General features: G+C 39.2%; 1 protein-coding gene across 26 annotated transcripts in view; it reads right to left on the bottom strand.

Moving 5' to 3' along the window:
* Window positions 1-19417, bottom strand: part of Rbfox1 (RNA-binding Fox protein 1) — a 122360-nt gene that overhangs the window by 26497 nt on the left and 76446 nt on the right. For 24 of the 26 annotated variants that reach the window (XR_011416525.1, XR_011416526.1, XR_011416527.1 and 21 more), the window contains exon 3: window positions 15032-15067. The exons of the other annotated variants lie outside the window; for them this stretch is intronic. Coding sequence is in view for 21 of the 24 variants with exons in the window: in XM_032435439.2 (XP_032291330.1) it covers window positions 15032-15067 (36 nt within the window). In the remaining 3 variants the exon portion in view is untranslated. The remainder of the gene's footprint in view (window positions 1-15031; window positions 15068-19417) is intronic. 26 annotated transcript variants of the gene reach the window in all.

The raw sequence follows: 19417 nt of genomic DNA, 5'->3' as shown, positions 1-19417 counted from the left end.
AAATGCCCAACTAGGAACTATGATTTTAAAAACGTTTAAAAATTTGTTATTCGTATTATAAGGTATAGAATGTGTGGATATAAACTGGCAAGGGATAATAGAATACTGAGATACGAGCTCGAATTTAAGTATTAATATCTTGTTACTTAGGATTTTAAAGACCACATCGAGTGTATCTAAAATGAAGAAGGTTGGGCATCATATTTTTGGAAAAATAAACGAAAATTCTTGGTATAAGCCTGACGTTTTTCGCTCTGGTTTGGACTCTTATTTAGATACACTTGGCGAAATTTCTTGTAGCTCGGTATGCAACGCTCATTTGAGATGGGTATCTAACAGTCTGGCCCTGTGAACTGATTGTTAGTTGTATTTATGGTGACGCATTTCGTTTTGGCTGGACTACCAAAAATGATTGTCTCTGTGTGTGTGTGTGTGTTGCTTCTCTGTGGTAGCTTTCTGCCATAAAAGTGCAAAATGAAATCCATATAGTTTATATTTGCAGGTAACCCATGACCGGTATCTATGGTAGCCGCTAAGCTCTTGGGTAGACAAAGGTGACTGCGAATTACACACACACGCAAACATATATATACATTCACATATACAGCGTGGGCGAGTGGCGTTGCCTGCTCTAAATTGCAATTTTTATTTGTATAAATTTAAGCCATTATTTTGCTTGGGTTACCTGGCACCCACCACCCCACATAGACACACGCACACATATTCTGTTCCACTCACACACACACACACACAGCGCTACCTGTCAACATCTATGAAATATGCAAAATTTGCAGCTTATTGTAGCTAAATAAAAACCCATCCCATCCCCCTAATGCAAAGCCAAACTCCACCTTTCCAACCATTTTGTCGGCAAACTTTTTGTCATTTGAGAGTAGCCGAGCGAGAGGGGAGGTAAAATATAGCGAGAAGGCAAGGCAAGCAATGGAAAAAGGGGGATTATCGTGTGAGTGGCATTTTAATATGTTTTACTGTAAATTTGTTGCCTGCTGTTGTGTTTGTTGGTTACAGCGCTTGCCTTGTCTGGCTACCCGCAATGGATATTAATTTTGGGATTTAACAAAACGTTGGAGATATTTGGGAAATTTTAAAACTGACAGAATCAGCAATCTCTGTCACTTTTGAAATCCTACAAATCTTAAATGTAATTAGTACAAAATACGCAGCAATATGTCATCAGAATAGTAAAGTAAAAGATTTAAAATGGATATGTTTATTTCCAGAACAAGCAGGAAACTAGAATGGACAACTTTTTAAAATCAAATCACTGAAGATTTAAGAATTGTAAACCTAAAATTATCAGTTACTATATCTTGGCAATATATTGATTTACATATCTATAAGGATCGAAGTCTGTTTGGAAAGGTTTGTGAATCATTTTATATTTTCAAAGTATCTTGACTTCGAACTGAAAGCAGGCATTTCGCAATACCAATGTACTCTCTTCATGTTGTGAATAGAGTACAAGAAAAGTGTTCCAAAAGTAGCCCAAATCCCATGAAAGATAAGAAAAATGTTGTACACAGAAGCGTTTGCATCCAATAATAAACCATGTCTTATGCATTGGTTGCGGTTCGTATCTCATCTCATTAGGCTACCCAAAGAGCAGGCACTGTGAAGGCACACAAATGTCAGTTTTTATATTTTTGGCACCGCCCAATCTCTTCTGGCCCCACGCGGGCGGCAACTGTCCCCCCCCCCCCCTTCCCCACACAACTTTTCCTGATCCTCATGTTGATCTTTATGTTTTGCATTGCAACGCCCAGCGATTTGTGCTTTAAAAAATTAGCTTGTTAATTAAATGCAAGCCATATGACATGTTGAGATGCTTTTCCACCCTCTTGTGCCTTTAGTTGCCCCTTTTCCCCAGTCTGTGATGTAATCCGCCGTGCAAATTGGCGCAAGATATATAAAATACACAGAGGTAATACATATATTTATTTTTTTTTTTTTTGTACGCTTACGTACGTGTAGATATTCTATGCCAGTGATGTTCGCGACTAGAAAGAAAATTGTCATGTTGAATTTACATGAAATTCTTCGAAAATTCATTTCGATGTGCCATGAAAAAACAGTGAGCTCGCAGTAGTCGACTGTTCAATACTCTGTGCACACAGCTGAGTCCAAATGGAAAATAGAAATACTTAATGAATAATTAAGGAATGTTAAAACGTTCAAAGAGATCATTAATCTACCTGTTTAAAAACATTTTGGGTGATTCCGATATTTGTGATTTACCTGCCCTCCCAATTAGCATCATTAAAAACTTTCAGGAGTATACCTAAATATATAGCCGAAGTATGTAGTCTGTTTCTTTGATATCTTCGAAAAGACAGCCAAACAGATGGTTTGTAAGTTAAGTATAAAAATAAAATGTGTATATATAATACGTATGCTTTCTTCTGTGACAAATAACAAAGAATAACAAGCTACGACGCGGCGAAGTTACTTATTCCAGCAAATAATACACTAGCTAAAGGTGAAGGTGTGAGGTGGCTGACATCATATAAGAGCACTCAACGTAAAACGGGTTGTTGTCGTTGTTGTCGCTGTCTCCTTCGCAGCACTTAATTTGTCTGTCAGAATGATCTAGTCTGCGCCTGGTGCATACGTTTTTTGAATTGTGCAAACCGAGTGCCACTTAAAACAATGCAGTCGCAACACAAACACACACCGACACACACATGTGGACTCTTACTTGACCCAGATACTGACCGGATGGATGCTTCAAGCTTAACCTAAGCCAGTTCAAGCATACGGATAATCCTTATTCTGATTAATGTGAGTTCAACGTGCTTAAGGATGCCGGGCAAGCGATATTCTATTCTCCAATCGACTTCGGAAACCATTGTCCTGCAAATGACGGGTGAATAGCTGGCGTTGCCAAAAACGAAGAAGCTGCCTCGAAAGTTGATTGTAAACTATTCTATAGTCGTTCTCAGCCTTGTAAATTTGTAGCAGCATCGGAATACATTTCCTCAATATATATTGTTAAACATGCTGCTTCTGTATGTAACAATTAAGTAAAAAATCAACACATATACTGCATATATTGTGCGCAATTAACATGGCCATTGATTGGGGGCATCACTTTTATAATTTAACTCCAATTTTGCGAACAATTCTTTCATTTTTATGCATTGCTGCATTGTTAAATATTTTGCATTTAATTGCACTCGAATGTTCGTCAGAGTGAAGCATTTTTTAAGCCCTATTTGCATGGCAAATGTTTCGCCGTTCCGCCCAGTTTTTATTTTGATTTCAATGCAGCCCATTCAACTCAGTCCCCCGCCTCCAACGGGCGTCAGCTGGTGCTGTTTTATTGACTGCGTCGACGGCGTCGTTTTTGGGCCCACAGTTTGTTTACATTTGTCGGCAGGCGTTCTATGTGTTGTTTTTGGAACGTTTTCAACAAAACACTTTACGCTTTTCATTTTTGCAACAATTGCGCCGGCTTTCAAGTGGTATTTGAAGTATTTGTCTTGAGTGTTGGCGCAAAATTTCATCAATGCAGCAGTCCTCATACAGATATATATGTATATGTAAGTAAGCAAGAATTTTTCTTTAACATCAAATTGCAGGCATTTAAGATTAGCAATTTTCGTTTAATGCATGCATTATACTCGCTAAAATATTCGTGTGCCGCACGCTGCGTATACGTAATTATTAAGTATGTCACATACTGGCAGCTGATTGATGGCCCAAAATGAAGAACAATTATTTGAAAAACATGCCAAAAAATGTTTCACAGCAATGTAACAAGAAGCAACGTGGAAAATGAGAAAACAAAAACGTGTGTTAAGCTCTTTCTGAAGATGTGTTTAACATTCAATATATATATATGTATATTTCACAAGGCTCATGTGCACCCGTTAGGGGAAAATATAATTAAAAAGTTGTACAAACAAAAAGCGCAGTTGAGTAAATTGTCAGCAATATTTTCATATCCAACTATGAACTAAAAATCAAGTTCTCCACCAAATCAGTCTAGAAAAATGCTTTTAGATCATGTTGTATTATTCTAAATACAATAACAGCTTGCCCTAAATATTTGTATACAGTGCAGAGAATATATATGGTTCCATTACATCAACCGAATATTAATAAATCATGACGTGAACAGCACACAGTATTTTGTTATGCCAAATTATTTGTGCTTTCCCAGACCAGCATTGTGCGTCAGCTGCGACTGGCAGCGGACATGTTTCAAGTTTGAACCTGACACAGTGAAAAGCATTTGACCAATTGCTCAATAGTTGCTGCTGATTGCTGCTGACGCAATTGATGTCGACGCGGCGCCCATTTTGGTCAATGCAATGGCAAATTTGGGCCGATGGCGACACTCGTTTAAAAGCCGGGCCAAGAGCCCAATCCAAGTTGGTTAGCGAACGGCACGACACGATGCGTTGCATGTCAATTAAAACGGGCAGCCAATCGAAATTGAAATTGGTACAACACGCGTCGATTGTTTAACATTTTTCGCTTTTGTTGTTGCTGTCGTTGTTATCTTACCAAATTTGTGACTCAATTGCTCAATGGGTGTGCGCTAGAAAGTTTTCTAGGTCGATGCTAATCACGTCTGCCTTTCAATTTCCATTTGTAAAGGCGCCGCTTGCATATTTGCCTAAAGCATCAGTTAAAAGCCAATTTGCCAAACTGCAATTGGCCGGATGAAGGTCATTTCCTGGCAGCTGTCAATGCAATTAACAAGGCAATATTCGCAAAGTAAGCTACTATTAGAATATGATAACTACAAAGTTATTTCGAATTAGTTCGGGCTGGCTGGCAGACAGGCAGAGCCAAGGTGCATCAGCTCAGATATGAATAAGCCTGTGTGTGGAATTTCAGTGTGGCTTTCGGCGTACAGGAAATTATAGCAAAAGCGTGTTGAAGTGTAAAAGGATGTGTCTAGCTAGGACCTGCAGGTGTATGAATCATGCATGTCCACATGACATGTAATATGACTACAGCGAATGCTGCCGTTGCCGTTGCTCTTGCCGTGCCACGGGAACTGCAGATGTAGCGTGTAGGTGTCAGATACTAGATACGAGTATGGCCCAGTAATAGGGTTTTCTGTTTTGCAAATCAACGACTGAGCCGGAAATTTATTTTCCAAATACAAAATGTGCCGTGTTTTGCATGAAATGCCGTTACACATCTACAATCCTTAATAAGGTGAACACAACACGATTCAGCGTCAGATGACTGCAAAATAGTGTCATGAGAAGATGAAAAACAAAAACACAAACAAGCGCAAATTAGTGGGCATTCCACACACAAACAGTCGACACGGCGTATACGTAATTTTCTCTCTGTGCCCCGCAATGCAATATTTGAAATCATTTATTTGAGTTACCTTTGAGCTGCAAATACCTAAAAACAGCAAACACCATCCAAATGAAATAATTGATATGTTACTGCAGAGTAGCCCAATTAAAATTGCCACATCACAGTACAGCTAAAAACTTCCTAATTAAAGTGAAATTGCAGTAAGTGGAATGATAAACAGAATTGTTTTCAAAGGCCTTTCGCCGCACGATGTTATCAAAGGGTGGAACAAAAATAAACTGAATTCTTAAAATAATACGGAATATTCTCATTTACAATAAATGTAAATGAAGCCTTTGTTTAGGGTAGCATAAAACATATATGATAAAACTTTAAACATTGAAGACATTTTCTTAGTCATATCCAGTCTGGGATAGTTAATGCAAAAGGAGAGACAGCCCGGAAAATTAAAATTTTATACGATTTTAACAGGTTTTAAATTATGATTAGAAAGATTTTAACAATTTTAACTCCAGCATCGATTGGAGTTCGCTAGAAACTCATATAAATATGATATGAGCAAAAATGTAAACTACATTTACTGGCTGTTATCTGACTGGGTTTAGGTTTATCGTAAATCTTTACTCGTTTATAGGTGTACTAGCGTAGGACTTTTTTAGCTTCTGAACAATTTCACATTTAGTGGTTTATTATTCAAACTACTGCAGCAGCAGTTGTTGTCGAGGCTATAACACAGATAAACAGCGCTAGAGAACTGAAATTGCGGCTGCTGTAAACGGTAAGCCGAAACGTCAGGTGCAGGTGTGCACAACAGCAGCCACAACAACAATAAAAACAACGACAACAACTTAACACAACAGTACGTATAAAGAAGGAAAATAAAAACCAAAGAGTTTGCCCTAAACGGGAAACAGGCCTGTAGCTTGGCTTAGGCCACAAACTGGTCGGCTTAATGGATCGGAGAGCAACCAGCGATGTCTGGCTGTAGGAGTTGGCAAGCTGCGCATCTGCAAAAAGTTTTAGCCAAACAGACCAACTGACTAACTGCATTGAATCGGGGGAACCGGCCCAGCATTCAAATGCGGCCTGCATGCTTCTTCGTGTCGTAGATTTCGAGATTTTCCCACTTTTTATTTTTTATTTTTGTTTTTATTTTTGTGTTGCAAGTTGCCACTTTTGTGTGTCACTGGGCTGCCCACATTGCGGTGTTTGTTGATATTAATGGCCCAACTAAAGCTGAAGACGACAATGATGATGACGGTGATGATGATGATGATGCGAGTGGCTTGCCATTTCAATGGAATTTATGCAGCCAAGCCCGGCAAATTCGCCAACCCATCTTCAATTGCAACTCTAGCTGTTGACTGGCTTTGCCTTCAGCTCTGTCTCTAACTCTCTGACATCAATCGCCTTCAGCTGCTGCAGTTGGCCAAATGAAGCATGCACCAGGGCAAAGCAAAGGGGCAGCGAGGGTGCAGCGGAGGCGATCAACTAAACCTTAATGCCAATGAATGAAAACGTGAGAATGTCGCCATCGAGTGCGCGCTGAAGATGCACTTTCCGGATTTATATCGCTAAATTTTTGTCGACCTAACGAACGTGAGTGGAAAATTAAATAATTGAAAAGCGTTCGAAAGTCAACCAAGCGCAGAGAGTGTGCGAAAAATTGCCAGAGGTCGTAAAATGCCAGGCTAAAATGGAAGCTAGCAAGACTGCGAACAAAAAATGCATTGTGATTATTCAATGGCTTAGCAAATGAAAATGAAATTGGCCATTGGCCGCTCCCCACGTATATATGCCTGATAATATATAGTAAATCAGCTAAAATAGCAGCAGCAGCGACAGCAGCAAAATCAATAAAAATAAATGAAGACAAATATCAAAAGTACACACTACCAAAATCTTCACGTTCTTTGCCTTGTCAATAAACGCGCCAATGCAAAGGAAAATAAAAAGCAAGTAAAAACCCAAACATCAAAATAAAACGCGTGCAAATACGAGTACATATAAAAACAGCAAAATTGTTGAAATTTGTATTTAGAAGCAAATGTTTAGCTATGCAAATGGCGTGCCAGTTGTCGGCCAGGCTGACAAGACTTGAATTATGGCAGCCAAAAGATGCGTTGACAGAAGCTGAAGAAGCATTAAATATAAAAGACAACGAATTATGTGCAAATGCTTAAAGGTGCTGTCAATTTATACGGCAATAACATTAAAAACAAAAAAATTGGTATTTTATATAAAGCTCTTTTGATACCGTATATAGGAGGAGGTCATATTTAAAAATATAGCTTGATATGCATAAATAAATATATATAATATGACATCAAAATAAAATAGTCAATGCAATTAATACATTTTTTTACTCAAGAGATTTGACTCAAATTATACTAAGAGTCGTAAATGTTTTTATGAACAAAACAGAATTTGTTTTTAAAAATTTATATAATTGGGGGTCCACTTTAGAAGAAAAGCCTTTTAGCTTAATCTATTTTATCATTTATTTTCTTTCAGGATGAAAAGAACGAAAACAAGCTTTTGCTAGCTTTACAAGCAATATTCAACTAGCATCGGTACTTAAAATGCCTTCAGATGATTTAGTTTAAGAAGGTAAGTAAGAATATATCTTAAATTCTTTTCATTTAGAACTTTTGACAGGGAAATTTATAGTCGAGCATTTCTCAATATTAAAACAGATTTATTTTGTTTTAAAAATTGTTTTCGTGCAATTCATGGGCTAATAAAAGCGTGCCCAATACTTGCGAAGGGACTTATGCAGTATACAGCATGTAACATATATATATATATATATATATATGTATATATTTCGCATTCTATTGCCATCACCTTCACCTTGCCTCTGCTGACGTCTCCCCGGCGCTTAAATGGGGCGTACAGCCAAATGGAAAACTTATGAATTGGCGGCATCTTGCGTTGATTTTCGGCCTGATTCATGGCACTTAAAAATATCAAAAAATTTAGCATATTTGCAAAACAGCAAAAAACTTGTTTTGATGTTGAAAAAATGCATAAATCTTGACTCACATTATTCATGTGTAAAGCATAATTTGACAGCACGCCAGAAGTGCCCGAGAGCTACGAAATTTATATTAAATTACTCGAAAGTAATTGAAAGTTGGGCGACTGGAATAACCAGTCTCTATTTTGCGATATCATTTGCGATTTAATTTGCCAGACTTGATGCGCTGCAAGTGCAATGAAGCCACAAATATCGCATTACACACAGGGGGTGTGTGTGCTCTAGTTGGTGTGTCTGTGTGGCACTTGAATTACCCGTTAAGCGGCTGCAAATTGAACAACAGTTCAAAGACAACAGCAGACAGACAGAGAAATAAATGACGGCGATGATTGCGATTGATATTTTTCCCCATTGCGACAGCAATTGAAGGGGGCGGGGCGGCTGCGATTGCGATTGGTTTGGTAGAAAGCGTTGCAGGCTATCTAGTATTTGCTTCAAGAAATCAGAGCTGCACAGCAGACATTGAATTCAATCGTGTGAGTGATTTGAATGGACATTAAATGCAATCAGCTGGCCAAGCCCAGCGCGTCATGGCTATAAATCAAGCTCCGCAGCAATCAATAGAAACACCTGACAGCGCTTAACTTTCAGGGCGATAAGTTCTGCTGTTTTGCTGCATATCGAAATGGGCTAAACACGCAAGGCGCCGAGCTCAGACCAGCTGATTGTTATGGCTTATTAACTGCCTCCTCCCCCCCCCTCCCCCCTTCCCTACTCCGCGGTGGGGAAAAACATAAACAAAGAACGCCTGAAAGCGGAAGGAACTGACGGCTAAAAACAAAAGCTCACTTCCTGGCGCGCCAGTTATGAAAAGTAAATGAGCTAGTTTTATGTTTTATTGGGCCTGGCGGCGTATTACACGCAACTTATGGATGCGTGGGCGTGACCAGTAACTATATGTACTGTATGAAGTGCCATTAAATGCGCATTAGGGACGCTTTAAAGCCGAGCACGCGACACAGGGTCAAACAGGGCGGGCCAGACTACACGGCGTATGAACGATATTTACACAAACACACACACACTCACACACATACACCTGCAGCAGGCAATTAACGTAAGCCGGTTTGTATTTAATACATAAGCACACAAACTAAGCTAAAACTAAAATATCCACCTTGCTGCGCATTCTTTGGCATTATTTCTATTTATTTTTCCATTCGTTTTCCTTTTACGGTTTTCATTTCACCATTATTGTTATGACTGTAGTGTGACCTGCTCTCGGTGCTTTTTACGCTTTTCACACTTGTAAATCAATTAATTTTACAGCTTGTTGTTGCCGTTATTGCTGCTCCTGTTTGTTGTACTCGCCACCTGCTGTTAGCCATTTGGCTTAAGCGCCCGGCTAAGCCTGTAACGCTTGACTGGCGCAAGGATTGTGAAGCCCCACTAGTGTGGGAATTATTTCGTTGGGGTTATTTCTGTTGTTGTTGTTGTTGTTGTTTTAGTTGTAGTTGTTGCTATTGTTGTTGGCAAATTGTCGGTTAGTTTGTGTGTAGGCTTTTTGGATTCGCTTGAGCGACTGTTGAATTGTCGGCAATGTAATTAATACTGAGGCTTTGAAGCTTCATAAGTGGGTCAAATGCGCATATGTGTGTGCGTAAAGTAAGTTAAATGGAATATGAAATGTTGTTATTGTTACTTAGTTTGGATTGGATTTGTTTGAAAATAAACACGCCATGTGAGGCTACTAATGGACCATGTTAAAAGCTTTCAAATTCGGTTCATATTTGACGTTTTCCCATGCATTTTTAAGATTTTAAAACACTTAAATTATTAATTTTTAATAATGCTAACGTTAACAATTTATAAACTTTTAAAAAACCCTGCTGAAGAAACACTACAGCTTTTAGTATGAGAATATGCATTAGGCCCCGTGGCTGCGGAATGAATTGTGGCATCAAAAGGCCACATCCTTTAGTGGCCTTCAAGTTAAAAGGAATGCAAGTTACTGTTGTTTTTGTACTTAAAAAGTGGCTGAGATGCATCTGGGATAACCGCTGAGTGGCTGCTGCGGCATGAGGCGGGCTTGGCAATTAACTAAGCACGACGAGCTGAAGGTGGGCGTAATAGCTACAATGTCTAAGTAATTGGTATGTGGGGCCAGGCCAGACTCTAAGCTCCAGTTGCAGTTACATTCACAGTTACCTGCTGCTTTCCTCCGAACAACAATGCTGATGAGCCTTCATTAAAAACTGAGCTTCTGTCTGAGTCCATGTCAGTGTGTGTCTGATATTGTGTGTGTGTGTGTGTTTGTCTGACTGCATGACAGGCTCTCCCACTGGGCTGGCTCTTGGCACATGTAAAGTTTATTAAGTGCTTGTAGAATGCTCACTAGCCTGACAGACTTCATAAAGTGCGTTTACACACACAAGTAGCAGCAGATGAAAAGCGGAAAAGCGAAAGCTGAAGTAAAAGCAGAAGCATGCATGTGTGTGTGTTTGTGTGCGCTTATAGCCAGCTGACTGGCAATTATCGACGCGACTTTGCTGATTTTCCACTTAAAAGGTTGTCAGCCATTAACCAAACTGCCACTCACAGCGCAGCACATGCGTAATTCGAGACGTTTACCAAATGAAAATGAAAATGGGAAAATGGTATGTCAGGAAATAAAAACATTTTTATTGCATACTGTGCGGCACTTAATAATGATGTGAGTGAGTGGTTAAGTCCTTGAGTTCTACTTGTTAACCTGACCAATTTAGGAAACATGGAAGCTAACCAGACAGCAAGACGAATGAGCTTTGCTTGACGCTTTATCACTCACGCCTCGCTGCACAGATTTTTTATTTGACAGTGATAGTCAATGTTAATGAAGATGATTTAGCTTCCAAAATATATACCACACATATACCACAAGGTATAACCAGAACGAAAAGTAATTTAGTAAATTTAACAGGCTATGCACATTATTTATTTAACAATCTATTTCAGTCAGTTCTTGACGAATGATCCATTATCATTTTAGGATTGTCCTAAGCATACTTTATGTTACTGTGATTGAGTTATATATGTTTAAGCCAAATTTAACAGGCCTGTTGGCACGCGTATAAATTTTGGTGTATAGCTTGAAAGACAAACAAATCTAAATAAGACATTCCAAATGCGCAGCAAGTAAAACAAAGAGAAAGAGAGAGCAGGAGATAGAGTGAGAGAGATGGCTCGATAGAGAGAGAGCTGATATGAAAAGCACTCAGCCAGTAAATTAGGTTCATGTCTCAACTAGTTGACCCAAGCTAGCCAAAATAAACAAACAGTCGAGCAGAAATTGGGCGGGGTTACGAGGGGTTTGGCTACTCTGAACTGGGCACTTGTTCTGCTCGAGTTGTTGTTAGTGGCTGTTGTTGTTGCTGAGCCAACGGCCGTGAACAACGAGTAAATCATAGCCATGAAATATGTGCCAGGCTAAGGAAAACCGTAACTGAGAACTACAACAACAACTGCAATCAGCATGGATAGTCATAATAATGAAAATACAAAATAGCCAAAGCGGTTGCTTAAACTTTATGCTATGAGACGCAAATCGTTGTTACCTTTTGTTGTTGCTTTATTGTGTTGTTTGTATGCCCAAATTTACGATGAGCAAACACACATACACACGCACACACCTGGCAAAAGACGTCGTTGGGCAAGAAACGTGACCAGCAAAATATATATAAAAACGAAAGAAAAACTGGCGCTAGTAGCATTATAAAATGTAAGACTTTGCTCATGCGAGCGATAAAATTGTTGATGCCCTATAACCCGTAACGCACTATGCCGCCTCACTCATCTCCACAGCCCCCTTTCCCGAACCCTGCCATAGACTGCACCCGCAATCACAGCAATAAACTTTAGAATGACTTTGCACTCTGGTCTGCACTCACATAACCTGGATGCCCTAGGAAAGGTGCTTACAATGTTTTCCGCATGATTTAATGCGTAATTTTCAGAACTTTGCAAATTTTTCAGATAATTTATCATTTTTACAGCAACAACATGCATTTCGAAATAAAGGGGTTTGTGGGATGGCGTTAGTTTTTGTCGCAACGACACCTGACGTTTGCTCCTCTTTCGACTACCCTCTGACCACCTCATTGCGCTCCAACTTCTGGGTTAAGTGCAAGCAAAAATTGTGACCTCAGCTCATTGACTTTAGGGACTTAATGGTTGGGCTGGGCTGTTCAGGGAAGTGCGCCAGCCCACAGTACGCCAGCTGCTCCGAAGTGCTGCCTTAATTAAAATTTTGGCTATTGAAATAGGTTTGACCATGCTAGGCCTCTTATGATAAATGTGTGGTCACTGGGTTGGTTTTGCTTATTTGTAATTAATGGGTTGTAATTTTGCAGGATATACAGACAGGAACATTTGCACTAGTTGAAAAAGAAAAAGTTTAATTGCTGGAAAGGGAATGTTATATTGATAAGGAAAATTAAATTGAATTAGTAAAGTTAACGATATATTGCTAAAGGATTAGAGTAAAAACAATACCATTCTCTGAGATCGAGACGGACAACAATTATATATATTTCTTCTTTATGGAATCAACGAGTTTCATTTTGTACACAATGTTCAATGTTCTTTAAAATACGTTCTTTCGATTTTCTTTGATATATTTAAAACCTTGAATCACTGCAAACTTTTAGGGCTATAATATATTATGTACTGTTTCGTCAGAACACACTCAAGCCTTTCCATTTCTGACCTTTTCAAACCGAACGAACTCACATCCATTAACACAGCTGCTGCCCAGCTGATGTATTATGCATATTTTCGCCTTTGAGTTGGCAAAGTGCAAAAAATTACAACATTTTTCAACTTTGCACTGACAAACTTCAGCTGCAGGCATCGGAAGTTCTTTTGCTTCCAGTACGACAGGCGGCATAAATGCATATTTCATGTGATGCCAAATACTTTTGGTATTTATACAAATATTTTTACTATTCAGTGCAGCAGCAAGCAAGGAGTCAGCCATTGCCGAGAATGCAATTTTAAGAACACGGCTGTTTGATATTAATTATACGAAAATCATTTGCATACAAGCTGCCAGCTAACGAAAATCCTGGCTATCCTGCTCTATCGGGTATACACGGGCTGCAGAATTCCAAACAATGTCCGTTGGCAGCAAGAGAACGTTTCGTATACGGATCTCATGGAATTAATTAATGGCGAGCTATACGAATCGGCTTTAAAATGAATAACATGTAGCTCCAGCTCAAGCAATATTGCATTCCCCGTTTACTGGGCATTGTTGAGCAGACCGCATTGGAATTGATTGATTTGCATGCGGTTTGATATATATCTATGTGTGTCTGCAGCTGCAGGTGGATCGAAGGCATTTTGGGTTGCAATTGTAATTGAAATCGCACCGAATGCAATTTCATGTTGTTCAATGATTTTAGTCATTTTATCGACTCATCTGGCAAGCGTTCTGCTTGCCCCATAAGTCACACACTTTGAAATGCAACACATGGTGAAGGCATCTGTTGCAACTCATATACACTGTTCAGCAAATTGAAATCAAGCATATTGACTAATTCGCATATGTTAAAGTTGAATATGTTACACATGACATATATGAATACTTGTGAATATACACATCGGACATGGTATAAACATTTTCTAGCCACGCCCAGCTGAAAACGAACACAGCCTGCTTCTAGCTATTATTGTATTGTGAATAGTGTGTCGAGAAGTCGGCAGCAGCTGTTCGTAACATTCCGGCTTGTTTCCCTCTGCTCTTTCTCAACGCGTTGGCTCTTTTCTCTTTGTCCGTTCGCAGCCATTTGCTACAATATCCTTTCTGACTCGAGCATCGTTTTTTCTCCGGCAACTTCTTCTCGGCAAGTAACTGAGTAACTCAGTGAGCAACACGGCGTGTGTGTGCTTGTCTATTTTTATCCCTGCTCCGTTGCTTGTTCATATTATCACCCGGCGCGGATATACCGCACTGGATTTTGTCGTAATTGCGTATGGAGTGCTCGTCGTCAGCCAGTCAGACAGACAGACAATCGGACGGACGGAGCAGTCGGATCTGGTCTTTAATAAAGTTTTCAGCTCTTTTTGTTTTCTTTCAGTTCTTTGCTACCTCCGCGTGTATATGTATGTTTTTTCTCCCTTCCGTGCTGTTGAGATTTGAGAGCGGTCACCCCATGCTGCGCGTATTCGACTGTAGGCTACTGTCTGAGTGCCGACCCCGGACCCGGGCAAGCCGCATTGAGACTGACAGTCAGGGAACTGGGCAGCCAGTCAGCTATAGCTAAAATTAGACTCCAGACATTCAAGGGACACAGCACGTTGTAGGAGCTCCACTCATTAAGCACCAATGGCAATGGCAGCGACATACGGCACAGCATTTTAATTTGTGGCATTAATGCGTAGTAAATAAGGCAGCATGGATATGGCACCCAAGACTATACACACGATTCCATATGTATACAAGCGCATATAGGCCCATATACATACATTTCCACATATTGTAGTCTTAAGGCGCTTACAAGAGCGGCAGGCTCTGAAAGAGCGTATAATGAATATATGGGGCTTAAAATAGGCATAATAGCACTTATGACTGAGACCCGGGTACATTAACATATATACAATTGGATTGCAAGGGAAATGAGTGTTGATTTAGTTAAAAGCGACCACAAAATACTGCAACACATGTGCAAGCTATACACTTGAATTAATTTATACACTACTTGATACCTCTATTGTGCTATGCAGTGTTGACATGGTACATACCTGAAAAGAAGAAAATAAAAATTATAATTAGTCTTTAGGCTCAATTATTACAGCTTATGCTGACTATTTAAGTGGATTTTAACAGATATAATTAATAAATTATACAATCTAAACAAATTATGATTGTGTTCTTTACAGTATATATTAAAACCCACAGCTAAAATGTTTCAATGAGAATTTGTGGATGATCAAAAGTTTTGTCAACTGCAAAATTAGTTGCATTTTTTTATATATTTGACTAATTATTGCCACCGTTTATGGCTTAGACATATGCATAACTAATCACTATTTATAAATACGGCTAATTATGTGCATATTAAGAGGAAATCAAATTTGGTGATTTGTGAATTCATTTCTAAACCAGCATAAGTATATTCAAGTGCACCGATGATTAAATATCCTACAACCATTCGACAGTTGTACATTATTTCTACAGGGACTATATGATATAGAAGTCCGATCTAAGCGTCTGGGACGTATGCTACGTATGCCTGCAGCTAAAACTCAGTGCCGTTCGAACTGAGAGACAAGTTCTGAAAGAAACATGCAGATGAACTTATCCAAGGCGATCAGTAATATATAAACTTAATATTTATTTTTTGTACAGGGTATAAAATGTGTATATTTTTAGACTGCATACAAATTAAGCGCCAGGCGTTGTTTCCAAATGATTAAAAGCAAGCGAAATGTAATTAAAGCGTGAAAAAAATAATAGCAATAATTATTAGGCAAATGTTTCAATTACATAAACAAACGAGAAAATTGTTGACAGAGCAGCTGCTTCCGCTTAGCGCATCGATGCGAGACTTGGAGAGATACAGAGAGCGAAAAAGGCAAAGCGAGAGAGAGAGATAGAGAGAGAGAGAGAGAGAGAGAGAGAGAGAGAGAGAGAGAGAGAGAGAGAGAGAGAGAGAGAGAGAGAGAGAGAGAGGGAGAGAGAGTAGCATTCGTTCTGCACTTGAAAAACAAAAAACACATTTTCTGTACTCGCGGCTCTCAGGCCCAGTCTGGCAGTTTAATCAGTCTAAATTGACACTGGGGGTCAAATTCATTAAGATAGAAATATTTCGCTTGTTTTGTTATTGTTTCTGCCATCGCAGTACTCAGAACTGCGTAGCAAGGGCGTTGGCTTCTTACGACCGCATTTCGAAATCATAAATTTCAAAAATAGATAAGCTGCAGGCATTTTCCATTCAACTAAGCATTGGCATTAACATAACCATGCCGATGCGCCATGTGCTAGTCGCCTACCTATGTCAAGTAATTATCGTTTTCCCGGAAAATGCAATACAGAGACAACAACAGGAAATGCAGAAGTGTCTGTGTATATGACGGCAAAGTCTTACACCAGGCAATGCCTAAAAGTAAATTAACAAAGCAGCTGAGATTACAAAGAAACGTTACAAGGCACGCGAAAATTTATAAATAACATTTTAAGTAAATGACAAGCAGGGGGTCGGGTTACGCACCGTCAGGATATGCGTGACTAGCATTGAAATTAAACAAAAATATATATATTTGAGCGCTCACTGTCAAACGAGGCGATTGCAAACGTGGCAAAGCAAAGGCGCCTCCAAGTACGCAGCCAAAGCAAATACATAAATAAATGTAATGGCTTTTCCAGCAGTAACAACAACAACAACAACAACAACATGAACAGCAGCAGCAATAACAAGAAAACAACAACTAGAGGGGCGGGTGTGACAAAAAAAATCAGTAACATTTATTTTATTTATTTTGATCTTAGCTCAGGGCGTGGCAAAAGCTGTGTATTATTTTGATTTCCAAAGTGCTGACTTAACAGAGATGTATGAGCCAGAGATGTACATCTGTGTGCGTGTGTGTGCGGGCGCGCGTGTGTAGGCGTTGATGAAGTGCACATGAGTTTGTGTATGTACATAGCATGAAGTATAATGGAAACAGATGCTTCTAAGTAAGCAGATGCGGAAATGCTAAGATGTTTTAAATGCTCCAGTTATTCCCAAAGAGTTTTATATCTTTACACTGTTCTCTATATTGAGAGAAGTGTATTGATTCTGTGACAAATCGAAAATCGTTTAATAACAAAATAACTTATATTTTTTAATACCCAAAAAAAAAAAACATTACGTAACCATTAAAATATCATGTTATTAACCTTAATCTGAATTGAAAACAAAATACAGTTTAAAAATAAATATGACAATCAGCCTTGACTGAGTTTAAAACATAAAAAAGAATAAACCGAAATCTACATGAAGCGTATTTAAGCCTACTTTTACTCATGTTACTTATTTAAATGCAAATTTGTCAACCAGATTCTATACAAATTTATTGGCTATTAAAAGTCTTTGTAAACAAACAAAAAATGTATTATTTAATCTCATTCCGGTCTTGAGCACATTCTGGCTGTATTCAGATTACTTTATGAATTTAATATTTGTTATATACTGAAATATCTTCATAAATTAACTGGTTAGAAACATTTATTGTATGCTTCCAACAAACCCAATGGCAATTGAAGTTAATATGCAGTTGAATAAATTCTCATAATTGGCATTATAAATTCCATTGTTGGCCTGGCCCCCAGACAGAACAGATATCACAAATTTCCACAGCCCACAGCAAACGATCAACGAGAATTGCCTAAATTGCCCCTTTATTAGTTTTTTCACACACACTAAACAGAAGAAGAAAAAAAAAAAAAAACAGCTCAACGCGAAAACAAAAATAAAAGAATTTTTCCACGGTGGCAGACAGCAACAAATTTGGCCGGGAGTTGGAAGGTTTGCGTGTTAGCCGGGCATTAAATGGCGGCCAGGACACGAGCAGCAAAAACAACAAACAGAAATGAGGCAAAAAGTTGGCTACTTTTAGTTTTCGCTTTTGTTCGGAACAATCTACTAAAATAAACTCATACTTGACAGCAGCGTACAGTTCACGTTTTTTGTAGTTTTTGCTGACCAATTTCTTTTTTGTATGCCCAACTCATGACTTCTTCTGTGGCTACTTTAATTCTGCCCTTATTATTATTTCGCTTTCGTTTCGCTCACAGATACACACGAACATATGCACGCACACACAAGGAGCAAAGTGGTGCCTAGGTAGATATGTGAAATCCTGTGCTGCAGCCCTCATCATCAAATCGTTATTGATTGTGTGGAGCAAGAAAAGCAGCTACCCAAATGAAGCTGAAATTAAGTGCCCTCTTTTAGGCTATCATTAAAGCCTGTATCCTGCGGGCGCGTCTCATAAATATCGCCAGCATACTGATGGCTATCTGGCACGCAACCGATTTCGCAACCACATTAACTTACATTCTTATCTTCAAAGATAATTTGCGAAGTGTTTCCAGTGCCAGCAGGCTGCAGCTACTGTTTGCTTCAATCACATTCAAGGCTGATGCCGCCCAAAGTATTTTTTTTGTTACAAAATCAGCTAAGGTATTTAATAAGATACCCAAGAACTGAACAAAATGCGATGACAATCATGTACAACTTTAGTTGGGATCCTGAGGCTCAAAAGTTAAAAGGTTATTTCGCTTGAAAATCATCGTTATTGGAAAGATACGTAACCCTATGCTAAAATGAACAGTGAACAGAGTATTTCGTAGTTTATAAGCTCGTCTCGTTAGGCTCACGGATTTAAAACATCACCACAGTATTATATACAGTCTCGACTAGTTTTCATGCACAGCCCAAAGCCCAAATGGCACACACTTCATTATATAACAGGCCAAAAGTCTTGGTCAGGCAAAGCTGTCAAAACGAGCCTAAAACAAATGACACAAGCGCTTGCGAGTGTGTGAGTATGTATGTGTGTGTGTGTGTGTGTGTGTTATTGGTTGCCATACCATTTGTGCACGCCCCCTGCGTTTTACATCACAGTTGCCCCTGCTCTTAGCCAACAATCGTATGCGTTGCTATCAGCGCCAGCGTCATTTGCATGCAGAGAGGCACCCGAAAACAAATGTCAAAATCATAGAATCGACTAGCCAAATGGTGTGCACGGGACAGGGTAGGCGGGGTGGAGGGCAGTGATTCAGCATGTGTGTGTAGGCCGCAGTTGCTGCGTTTATTGAATACGCAAAAACATGAAAATGACAATAAAGCATGGCAACGAAGAGAGAACACGAGCGAGCATAATTAACATGCAAAACATACACCGATTATTGGATTGCTTTTTGGGTATACGAGCGAGCGAGAGAGTGAGAGGTAGGTAGCGAGGTCAGAGCGAACAGGAGTTAGAACAAAGAGGTATTTCCTTGTCTTGCAGCTGTGCTCATCAAAACGTAAATCTTGATGAAATTGTTTACATGGGCCACATGTGGCACAACAATAACAGCCAAAGGCCAATGACAGGGACCCCATT

Source organism: Drosophila virilis, chromosome 3, assembly GCF_030788295.1.
Source record: "Drosophila virilis strain 15010-1051.87 chromosome 3, Dvir_AGI_RSII-ME, whole genome shotgun sequence".
NCBI classification, from domain to species: domain Eukaryota; kingdom Metazoa; phylum Arthropoda; class Insecta; order Diptera; family Drosophilidae; genus Drosophila; species Drosophila virilis.
The sequence above is the reverse complement of the archived record's forward strand: the minus strand, read 5'-3'. Positions and strand labels throughout refer to the sequence as shown.